At 41.7% G+C, this 12,110-nt stretch overlaps 1 protein-coding gene across 6 annotated transcripts in view; it reads left to right on the top strand.

Annotated features, from left to right (window-relative positions):
* The window catches only part of ADGRF5 (adhesion G protein-coupled receptor F5), a 47,219-nt gene that overhangs the window by 18,562 nt on the left and 16,547 nt on the right, over positions 1 to 12,110 (top strand). For 3 of the 6 annotated variants that reach the window (XM_085057019.1, XM_085057021.1, XM_085057017.1), the window contains exons 2-9: positions 4,058 to 4,210; positions 5,526 to 5,651; positions 7,765 to 7,825; positions 8,402 to 8,572; positions 9,859 to 10,038; positions 10,411 to 10,538; positions 10,981 to 11,039; positions 11,693 to 11,835. In XM_085057019.1, the coding sequence (XP_084913145.1) occupies positions 5,550 to 5,651; positions 7,765 to 7,825; positions 8,402 to 8,572; positions 9,859 to 10,038; positions 10,411 to 10,538; positions 10,981 to 11,039; positions 11,693 to 11,835 (844 nt within the window). In that variant the 5' untranslated portion in view covers positions 4,058 to 4,210; positions 5,526 to 5,549. Of the gene's footprint in view, positions 1 to 1,845; positions 2,057 to 4,057; positions 4,211 to 5,525; positions 5,652 to 7,764; positions 7,845 to 8,401; positions 8,573 to 9,858; positions 10,039 to 10,410; positions 10,539 to 10,980; positions 11,040 to 11,692; positions 11,836 to 12,110 lie in introns of those variants that run through there. The other 3 variants (XM_085057018.1, XM_085057020.1, XM_085057022.1) reach the window with 3 other exon arrangements.

Genomic DNA, 12,110 nt, shown 5'->3' on the forward strand with positions numbered 1-12,110 from the left:
GAAAGCTTACTGCAGATTCAGATGTTTAACTAAAAAATGTTCTTTTGAAACTTTGTATCTCCAGAATCCAGGAAGTTCACAGTATTTGGTGACATGACAGTACATGATGAATGAGTACAGGAAAAAACATCAGGATGATCAGGACATCCCCTGTGCTCACATACCAAGTTGATTACATACCTAATGTTCTGACATTGTATAATTTTCACATTCTCCTGCAAAATAAACCAAAATTTCTCATGCTTTTAGGCTGCAGTTTGATTGTAAGTCTTGAGCAGAAACCCTGTTTTAGAAAGCCTTGCTGACACTTTCCCATTCTCACACCCCAGAGTGCTTTCTTAAAATTTTTGAAAAACACAGCAGCAACAACAACAACAGCAGCAACAGCAACAAAAAAGAGGGGCTTTGGGGAGAGAGGATTTACTTTAACTCAGACCAGTTTTCCAGTCAAGGGCTGGCAATATTTAAAGTGTGGCTCAACCACAGGTAACTCAGCCTAAGCCAATTCTGCCTCCTCTGTAGCTCAGCCTCTGCACTGGCACTGCTGCTTATCCAAACCTTCAAGCAGTCAAGCAAGAGAACAACTCTGGGAGAAAACAGTCCCCTTTTCCTGTAGGGATAGACCATGGACTCTTGTTGAACAGCTTGCCAGTGCAGAAAGGAAGAGGTCCTCCTTGTCCTTCCCCTCCTGCCTTGTCTGCCAACCTGTTCCTTCTCCATTCCCTGCTTGAGCCACTTACCTTCTCCTGTCCTTGCTCTGGCCCTGGCACTCACTGGGCCTTTCTCTAAGCTCGTCAGACTCACTCAGATGAAAGCAAGTTGGACACCTTATTGCTGCTTTAGTTTTCTGCAGGGACAGGGAATTAAATTGACTGGAAGGCACCAGGACAAGTCTATAACTAAAATCGGGCTGCAGAGAGAGAGAGGGGGTGGTATTAAGTGCCGTAGATGTAGCCTTGGTTTTCTGCTTATTCAGATTCCTAAACCAGCTTGGGTGGGAAATAAATCAGACTGATGCCACCACAACAGTGAAGACAAAGATATGCTGTAAGGGCAACGAGGGCATCAGTCATGCCAATTTAAGCACCTTAAAACTGCTGCAAAAGGCTGAGGTCTGACTCATCACATTGCAGGGAGCAGCAGGCAACCAGGTTTGCAGAAAAGGGAACAGACCTGTCTTCTGAATTAATCACTGTTTAAAAAATAAACCCCCACAACATGAGCTTAATCCCAGGGTTTTCCTCAGACACGAGCTCAATGGGTCACTGCCTCATACATTGCTGTGGAAACAAATTCTATTGATAAACTAACTGTTAGCAAACACTGTAAGGACAAGGGCTCCACTGTTACTTGGACAGATGTCCCCTATTTGTCAGTGTGTTCTTTGATCCAGATTTTGTTCAAGGTAGAAACATACATAACACATCAGAATTTCCCCTGGTTTTTGGGAATTCCAGTAGCCAGCAGAGTCTGAGCAGAGTCTGCAACTCTGTGCAGCTTCTGCAAGAGCATAAATGTGCCTCCATAGACCCTTCCTGGCCCAGCCCACAATGGATGTGCTGCCAGCTCAGGTAGGAAAATTTCAGGGGTTTTCTTGTTTATAATTTAAGTCAAAGCTCACAAACATTTTGCCATAGCTACAAAACATGTTTTTGCGGCTTTCAGTCCTCAACACCCTCTTTTGTTAGAACAAAGAAGGTGAGTAACAGCAGCGGAACAAGTTAGTCCGCTAATCTGCAGATAAGACAGTGAAGGACTCAGATCAGTGCAGGAGGAAATAATGAGTACAACCTGATGAGTGGCATCAGGAAATATCTCCTCTTAAAATACCTTGTGGGTTTTCTGCAGTGGCATATCTACTTAGCCTCACACTTGATATTTGAGTGCAGGCTCTACAGGCAACTCCTTTTCTGGGCAGTAATAACTTGTTCAACTAATTATAAAAGTTCCTGTGGTTTAATTTCTCTTTGAGAGAGCAGTCTGGGCTATGGTAGGAAGCAGAGGATGTTTAAGATGACTCTACGTAGAAGATCTTCTCTTTGAACCACCTGAGAAGGTAAATCATATTATATCTCTGGGTGTTGTCTTTATTGTCTAAAATGTGTGATGATGACTCTTATGCTGGGTGGATTTATAAGAGAAGGTATAATTATTTTGCAACATTCATGACAAAGAGAAGCTTAGAGAAAAAGTGAAAAAAAAAGGTCATCTGTCTCACCTATGTCCTGGGTTAAAATGAGACCTTGCTATTTACCTCTAGGAATCCTGTGCATTTTAGAAATAACTTTAAACAATATTTTCCAGCATGAATGCTGTAGAGAACAAGCATTTGGTAGTAAATCTGAACTTTAGCTCTCTGGGGCTTTATAAGTTGAAGATACTTACTGTTTCCCAGGAGACAGTTTGTATGAGAAATGAGGAATCTCTCTACACATGTGCTTTGCCCACTGAAGGCAGACAGATACTTGAGAACTTACTCTCTGAAAAGTTCTCAGCAGTGCTTTATTCATTGAGAAATTAACTTAATGAGGAGAACAACCACATTACTTGAGAAGAACATTAATACTTGTCCCCATTCGCAACTTGTTTGTTGGTTTTCTGGCTTTCTAGATACTGACTTGGCATGTTTTGGAGCTTTAAATAGCTAGCAAAGCCTGAGTAGTAGCCCAGTTCTCATTTGCATGAGTTGTCCTCTATATGATGTCTTACACATACAATTGACAGGGTGTTTGCTGTCAGCTACATAAAGTCTCACAAAAGATGTGTTTGAAAATAGAGGCTGACCCTCAACATTTGAATAGGAGGCAAGTTTAGGAGCAGGGCAAAAGATACATGCAAAACTGTACCAGATGTTATTTATTCTCATCATAAATTTTGTTTAATGACCTTTTTGCCTTTCTATTATCTCTTTCATTAACCCATTACCAATGTAATACAAACACTTTGTGCAGATTAAGTTTTTTTACCGTATACTGTGAGAATATGCTAAATATACAATGCTACCAGAAACCTTTGTTTTGGTAGTGCTTCAATTATTAAGTCATGTCGCTATCTCAGGGAAGTATCTCATATGTAATGGTGACTTGTGTCATAGCTGATAATGTTTCCCTCTTGATCCACTGTGATCAGTTGTGATCTTGGTATCAGCCAGATCCATGGAAATCTTGAGTTCGTTACAAGTGGATGATGTCCTCAAAATAGCAAAATAGTCTCTTTTCTAGACTGTTGGATTTAGGGACAGACGTACCCAGGAAACTGAAAAAAATATCCCTAGTTTATTTTTTCCCTGTAATTCTGCCAGACATTCATCCATTGGATTAAAAAAAAAAAAAAAACAAACAAACCAGAACGCCACAAACAAACAAACAAACAACTAACTAAAAAACAAGAAAAAAATCCTGTAACACCCTTTTTTAAAATAGATTTTGGAGTGGGGTGGAAAGATATTCTGAATCATTGTGATGTCCTTCTTTCTGATTATTCCTGTATAGGAGTATAAGAGCAGATATACTGTGTTAGCGCAAATGTCTGGATCACAGAGTTTGCTCTTTTTTTTCTTTATTTGTTTATTTTATTTTGTTTTGTTTTGCTTTTGCTTTGTTTATATTGGTTTTAGTTATGTATTTTTCCTCTGTTGCTATCCTAAAATATCTTAACATTAACTTTCCATTTTTAATTGCATCTCAGAATTCAGGTGACATTTTCTTCAGACCCCATTTCTGAATGGTAAGAGTCAGTTCAGAGTCCATCACAGAATACATAATGCCATGATCATTTCTTTCTACCTTACACTTATCAGTGATGAATTTCATGGTCTAGTCCCTCAGTCTCCTGTGACCCCAATGCAGATCTTGACAGGTAGACTTTGCTTTTGTAAGTCTCAATCATGTAAAGTTTTCCACGGTCACTGCCATGATCACTGCCTTTTCCACATCACTTGAGAACAGAGGGTAAGGTACCGCCTCACACCACATTCCTGCAGAGCTCTGGTGGTGCCATCTCTGTATTGGAAAAGAAAATAATTTATTCCTGCTTTTGCCTCCTATGTTTTAACCAGGTCAGTATCCAGGTGAAGTCCCACTCCAGATGGATCTCTCTAAGAAACCTGTTTGATGAGAAAACCTCACAAAACCCTGCTGGACACCCCCGTCGGTGACATCGAGTCCATGCTTGACTATAAACTCAGTTCCATCCTCTTCCAATTCTCAAGGTGAGACCACAGATCATGTTCATGTTGTCATTTTCTGTCATGGGCTCCTCTGAGCAAGAAAATGCCAGCAGAGGCCTCTGCTTGCTTGGGAGCACCAGCTCTGATAAATGATGGTTGCAATAGGCAGCCACTGGTCTCAGGAGGTGCTGATTTTTCTGCTTTCCCCTGGTGATTCACTGCCTTGCAAAGCCTGAGTTTGGATGAACAGCCTTTTCCGTGCAAAAAGATTATAACTTTGCAAAAGTTCATTATTTTAGTCAGGTTGGTGGTGTCTGCTCAGGCACTGTTCAGCAATATGCTTAGAGTCTTTTCTCTGTGCTTCCCTTTCTTCAAATGATTTTCACAATCCTTTTAGGTTCTGCCTTTTTCTGTAGCTCTCTACTGCCTGTAATTCTGGAGCTAGGAAAGTACTTCATTAGGAATAACCAGAAAGTGCGTATTCATAGAAAAATATACATATATATATTTTATGTATTCTTCACCTCCCTTTCTTTATTCCCTTCTGGTTGCATAAATGTGTTAGCACCTATTGTAAGGGTCCACATATGTTTTACATCTCCCTTTTTGTTTCATCATCCAATCTACTGTATGGCTAAATCAGCTCAGGTATTAATGAGCTGGAAAATGTTATTGAGGGGAGGGATTATTATTTCAGGCACCACATTATATTCTAGTGTGTCATTGTTCTTAGATTCTAGATTACTTATTTGTTAACTTCAGTGCAATTAATGGAGAAGTGTGCTAAAACCTCAAGATAACACAGATTGTTTCCAGGAAACACCACTCTTCGTTGTCTCCATTGCTAGCCAAGGGGTAACAAACACACAGAAATCTCTGGCTGAGTCCATGGTGTTGCTACAGCCCTCTCCAGAGTGGGATACAGCTGGTGGCAGAGCTCTCCCTGCTGCCACAGGACAGGCCCTCACTTCCAGCAACATTCCTAACTGTTCCCTCACCTCCTGGCTGTGCATTTCCCTAGTGCCGCCGAGAGGGATATTTGAAGATTCAAAGTCAAATTTTCTTATGGCAGATTTACAGCATTTCATGTGTCACTGTTTGGAATCTACTTAGGTCTCTGCTTTCTCCAAGCAATTTCTTTCTCCTATTTTGAGTAGGTACAGCTGACGTAAGAGATGAGGGAAACAGTCTGATGGCAGTGCAGAGGAATAATTACAGACTTTGTTCTAAGGTCTGTCTTGCATGGACTGAATGGGCAGAGTTGCTGAAGGAGGCAGAGCACCCTGTTTTTGTAGAGTGGGCTGGTATTTCCTACTGATGAGAATTCTCTGGTCCTTTTTCTTCATTGTGTTCTCAGGGTCCACAGCAGTCACCAGGCAAAATGTCGTCCCCAGTCACTACAGGTCTCCACTGCCTGTTCCTGCTGGTCTCAGCCTGCTGCCAGACACCACAGGGCTCAAACTTCTATCCATTCTCATATGTAGTGAGTATCCTTCCCCAATCACATTCGTTTTCATTTGGTCTCTGCTTCTAGCACCCTGATGCTCTCCTTTACATCCATGAAACCTTGGAAGAAGTCAGAATAAGACCAGGTGGGGGATCTGAATCCAGAGTGTGTAAAAGAGATGGAGAAATTGAGGAACTGGGCTCTGCTTGTTTCCCAGTCTTAAAGCCTCTCCAGAAGGCACTGAACAAAACGCTTCTGGTTTCTCACTGTGTTGGTCTGCAAGGGATTTCAGTTGCTGTTCGTGGAGCTAAGTCTACATAACAGTTATGTGGGCACTGCTCCTGGATGGAATTCACCCATCCTATGGGAGAGGAATCAAATTTATCTAGAAGTGACATATTTGCAGGTAGGTGACAGGAGTCTCACTACTGTCCCATCAGTAGGACAAGTGCACAGACCACTCCTGAGTGATTTGTAGTTAGATGCTGCCTGTGAACTGAGATTTTACTTCAGTTTCCCACTTTTTCAATAATCCTAACAGACCCCTTTTGTTTCACCAATAGTGGGAATTCTGAAAAGCCATTTTGTGCTTCATCCAGTACATGGATTTGTTATTTTTGTAAAAATAGTCCCTAAAAAAGGACTAGAGAAGAACAGACCAAGGGTCTGACCAAAAGGAAGTTAATATAATCTGGCAAAGAAAACTAGTCTACAAATCTACCAACTCTTGGTCATCACAATTATTATTAGACCAGAAAATACTTGTTTTGTCTTCTCCACTGCGAGCACATGGAGAATCTTCTAATTTGAGCAAGCTGAAAAAAAGGAAGGGAAATGTGAAGAGGAGGGTGGGAACTCCTTAAGTTCTTTCTACCACTATCCCCCGTCTTGGCAAACCGAGATATGTCTTGTTGCAGCAGCCTCACCTGGGCTTCAGCAGATGTAAAGCAGTGGCCAAATATCTTGTTTGGTCTGTGTTTTCAAGCTGTCTCCATCACAGCACTAGGAGTTCTCATGAAAAAAGCAGCACCTCTTTTTTTAGCATCATTGATCCATGGTGCAGCCTGCCGATGAGTCATTACTTAATGGTGTGAAATATGTGAAGTATGTAGCTACCTAACAATACCCTGCAGTTGTTTGGGAGAGTAAATGAAAAAGGAAACCACTGAGTCCAAACCTGGAGGAAGACACAGGTCACAGTGCACTTTCTGTAACTCCTGCAGCCAACATCTAACGAGAAGGTAAATCCCAGCAGTGCAAAAAGTGCCAGCATGCCTTGGGATCCTCGCCCCAGCACAGCTGTGATACGAAACCCAACTCTAATCACACACCAGATGGTTCCTTTATGTAAAGAGATGACTTAAGAGTTGCCAAGCTATTCACCCTTTCTGTAAATAAAGGTTTCAGTAGGAACCAAGAAACTGGCAAAGCTGCGAATTTCCTGCCTGCGTCTTTGCTTTTCTTTAGCTTTTCTTTCTAACGGTGGTGCCAATGTATTTTTAGGGCACAATTAAAAAAAGATAAGATGGTCTGAATGTCACTTGGCTGCAGCCTGTGTAAACCCAGTCACAGTGAAATGGTGCTACCCCTGCCCTGGTCAATTGTGTGTTACTGATGGCCCCAAAATAGCTGAGCTGCCAACTGAGCTGGAGCCAGGGCTGTTCAATGCCCTTTCTTTTCCTGCTCAGGCTGTCTCAGCTACTGCAGAGGAGGGAGCTCAGAGCAAAGACGAAAGCAAAAGGTGATCAGAGTCCAGTTTCTGGATTCAAAGGCCGAGTGGCCAGGTTTCCCAAGCAGATCACAAGGCTGGCCCAGGACTAAGGGCACTGCATCAACCCCATATTGGGCTTGAAGCTCAGACTCAGAAATACTCCTAAGCTGAGACAGTTACCTTGCAGAGATATGCAAAGAGGCATCTGCAAATTCAGTACATCTGTCAGCTGATGTTTAACCCTTCCCTGCTTGGAAGATAGACATATTGTGTTTAAAGAGGAGGATGGGGTGGGAAGTTGGAGAGGTGAGGCCAAGATTAGTGGGAAAAAATTATCTATGTCAGTATTTTCTTCACTAATTTCTTTCACCGACAATGGCAGCTAAACCTTCACTTTGTTGTTCTCACAGAGCCCTCTTTTTGTTTTTTTCCCCACAGTTTGACAGCACGCTAGAACAGGAAAGCTTCCATCCAGAGATTCAAAGGCAGAAGCGAAACAGTACGTACACAAATGTGTGGTAATACAGCAGGTTTCTGGTAAGCCAAGAGTGAAATCATTATTAGGGACAGCATCTCTTGATGTGCGGAACTGGGAACATCAAGGATGAGGTGTGGTTGTGGTTTAACCCCAGCTAAGCACCACAGTGCCGCTTGCTCACTCTCCCTCAGAGGGATGTGGAACAGAATCAGAAGGATAAAGTGAGAAAACTCATGGGTTGAGATATAGAGAAGATAATTCTATATGGCCTCAGTCCGTGGTTGGCAACCTATCTACTTACTGACTCTAAGGAGAGAAGGGATGAGACAGCCATTCTATGAATATTTTATGCCATTTGTGTCAGCTTCCTATTGCTCTGACACCAAAGAAATCTGGCTCTTTTTGGACAGGCAGCAGATGGAACAGAGGCAGAATGTCTGCTGAGTGGGAAGCAGGAAGATTCCCTAAGCAGGATGCCACACTAAGCTACCATTAAATAGCAACAAAGAGCCCAAATGCTAAACTGGAGACCATCAATTTGGGATTTACCCTCAAACACAGCTTTGCAGTCTCGTTCTGTTTCTGTTTCTCTTTCAGTGCTTATTCTTGACCTCCCTCTTCCGGAGTACACTGTTGACATTGAAATAAGCCTGAAGGATTCATCTTACCTGGAGCCAATCAAAGACTATTTCAGAAACATCAATCTTACTGTTCCAGTTAATATTTCAAATGGACAAATGGCAGTTTCAAATATCAACATTACAACAGGTAGGTTGTTTATTGATTCATATATTCTGTATAATGTTTTGTCAGTATTTGAGGTCTGCCATTTTTACCTCCCATCATGATAAGAAAAAAAACAAACCATCTCTACCGGGAGACCCAGCAAGACTGAAGCTCTAGCACACAACAACATATTTGTTTATCTGTCTCTCACCACTCCTCATTATCTAATGTTGGCATTAGGAATAGCTCTGAATGCTTTTCTTTTCCTAAGGAAGGGACATAGCCGGAGGAAGCCTGAGCCAAAGGATTTTGCTCCAGTTTGTGTAACAAGCAGTCTGAGTTACTTTCAAGTTTCAGGAAGCTGTGACAGCAGTTATCAGACTGTTTACTTCCCTCCTGCTGTATCTGGGACGTAAATGGCTGTGAGAGGCTGTACTCTGACCCTGACAGAGACAGGCTGCATGAGATAGACCTCACTTAACCTATTCTTACAGGGCAAGATATCAGGCAGGTTTTATTACACAAGTTGTGGTTGTGCAACATCACATCTGAATAATACAGCGGAGGATGTACAAACACACCAAGCATTTACAACAGCAGAGGAGATTTGATACCTTCTTATCACTGGCCCATAAAGCAGTGAAAGGAAGTGTTCAGCAGTTCCCAAAACAACATGCAAATGGATCATCTAAAGGCCTTCAGAGTCACGTGTAATGTGTGAAAATCATTTTGTTAATATCTTACTTTGACAATGAGACATTAAGAGCAGAACAAGTTACAGTGAAATGTTTTGTTGGGTTTTTTTTTTAATTTGTTTCTTTATTTTAGTGCCTTAAAGCACTTTGTGATGGTGTTACCTTCCCTCACATGGCATCTGTCAGTGCAATAAACACAAACACAGAGCAATACAGCACCTCACTAGCCACTGGGACTCTGAATGACTTTCCTTTTACAGTCTTTAAAAGCCTATGCATTTGCTTTCAGCTCAGGTGAAATAAAAATATCCAGTCTCAAAAGTATTATGGGACCCTAGCCAGTATGCCAGGTAAATATTTAGGATCAGACTTCACATCTCCATTTAGTAACTTCATAGGAATTGATCAGACTTATGCCTGTATCAGTCTGGTTCCTGATTAGTAATTTACAATTAATAGAGTAAGATTTGCAAGGTGTCAGATCATCATCATTTTGGCATCATTCAAGTGAACTCACAAGAAGGGCAATACTTTGAGATCCTTATCATGAAGCCACTGAAACATAAATATTTATCATGCAATAGCTATGCCCTGTTTACCATTCTCATGGTATTTCTGTCTGTCTGACTGCAGTCTGCCTGCCCAGTGGTGAGGACAGCAGCTGCTGTTTCTGTGAAAATGGATATGCCTGGCCAAGCACGGTGTGCAGTGATGTGATGCCCTGCCCTTCTCTGAGCCTGGAACCAGCCCTGCCCTGTGGCTATGTGCAGAAAATGCCTTTCTATGGACCTTACTGTGAGCCCCAGACTGAAGGTAAGGAGGTACAGGGCAGAGCTTCATGGCTGTGCAGCTCATATATTGGTTAGAGGTCAGAATAGTGATAAAAGGTGTGATAAAACAGCACATCGTGACTGACCTGGCTACCACACCACCTATGAATGTGCAAAGTCTGCAGACAGGGTCTAAAGCTCTTCTCCTTGTGATATGGGCTCACCTTGACCCAAACACTTGCAGACATTTAGTTGCATTTGGAGCCTCAACTCCTGGAGTCACTCCCATGGCCCTTTGGGACCTTTAGCTTTCCTTGGCAAAGAAAATTTAATCTCATCAGATTTTCAACAGATTTTCATCTTGTAAGCATCGGTTTTGATTATTTTCCATTTAATTTTATGTCTTTCCTTACAGACTCATGTGGTATGGGAGAGCCCATTGTAATGAATATGTCAGTCAGACTCGACACAGATTTCCAAGATGATCTCAAGGATTCTTCTTCTGTGTTATACCAAAAATACAAAGGGGACCTTGAAAAAGCGGTAATGATGTTAGTTCTTCATCTCTGAACAGAGAGAACCCCCTAAGACATATGGCGTTTACCCCAAGTGCCTAGCATAGAGGGTGGCCTGTCAGTGTCTCTGTGTGCAGCAGTGGGAGCTACAAAGTGGGCCAAAGCTGACTCCATTGAAAGCAATGACAATATTTCCATTCATTTTAATACAGTTGGAAGTATTTAGGGACCTTTTGTACCTAAAGCATGAAAAAACCCCATATTAATTGTCCCAGGTTAAATCCATGTGGGCACATGTGGAATGAAACCATGAACAGAAATTTATTCCATGACACCAGGAGAGCACCAGGCCTGCTGTATCAGATATGCTACATGTCCTTACTCACATCTGGAATGGAGAGTTTCCTATTTTAAGCACACTGCAGTAATACACAGAGGACTTAAACCATGTCACATGTCTTTGTTTACAGTTTAATGCGAGCTACAGATGTTTACCAGGCTTTGTATCGGCAACAGTAACAGGTTTCAGGTAAGTAAATAATTTCATTTTTTCCTGAAGACATAAATATTTCTGTCCAGTCTCAAGCAGACACAAGTCAGCAAAGGCTACATTCACTCTGGCTAGAACCAACTCCAAATTTACACATTTTGAGTAACAAAATAGTCCCTGCAAAGCAAAGCCCAGCTATGAACACGGAAATAGGATGGCGAGTAGAATTCATCACTGTGCAAAAGTCCAAGAAACGTAATCATTCTCCACCTAGATCAAAGCGTTTTATGGAAAAGACTGAGCTCCACCTAAAGGGGAAAAGGATGCAAATAAACCTAACATCATTTCCTAGGCCATGAGGAAGATGAATTAGTACATGGACTCTGGATACAACCTTGGATAAAAGAGACATTGCTGATGTCCACATGTATTTAAATGCAGCTGTATTTTAGGCCTTCTAAGGAATGTTTGCTAGAAATAAACATCAGACAAGGAAGATGTCACATAAAAGTGTTCATTTTTAGGGAACAGCTGTGGCACAACTTTCTTGTATACCAGAGCAAGTCGTGAGTACTAAGAAGAGCTCTGTGAGACCTTCCCAGCCATGCAAGATGGGTCACCACAACATAGAAAACCACTAATATACATGGATATTTAATTCTGGTGCTTCTCTCATTCTTGTATCTCTTCAGCCCTGGAAGTGTTTTTGTGAACTATGAAGTGAGAGCAGGAGCAGCAAGCTTCACTCAGCTTGGAGATTCCAACAGAGCTGTACCACAGTTTTTGGATTCATCATACCAGCTAAATCATTCTACCTTCACAAGAATAATAACTAGTAAGTTTAAAGCTCTCAGTACTTTTCTTCAACATTTACTTTAGTATTTTTAGCCTGAATCATGTAGCTGCCCTATATTGTTGATTATGTGGTACTGGACTTTCAAGAATGATTTATTTCTTGCCTTTTTCATTTTATCCTGTGTCACCAAAGCTTAGCACCTTCATGAGAGGACCATGCATGCAGTACCTCCCGTGAAAAACCTTCCAACTACTCCACTACTCAGTTATTGGTTGGACTTGGTGATCTTAGGGTTTTTTTCCCAGCTTAAGTGA

Source organism: Lichenostomus cassidix, chromosome 3 (assembly GCF_008360975.1).
Source record: "Lichenostomus cassidix isolate B80296 chromosome 3, HeHo_3.0, whole genome shotgun sequence".
Lineage (NCBI taxonomy): Eukaryota > Metazoa > Chordata > Aves > Passeriformes > Meliphagidae > Lichenostomus > Lichenostomus cassidix.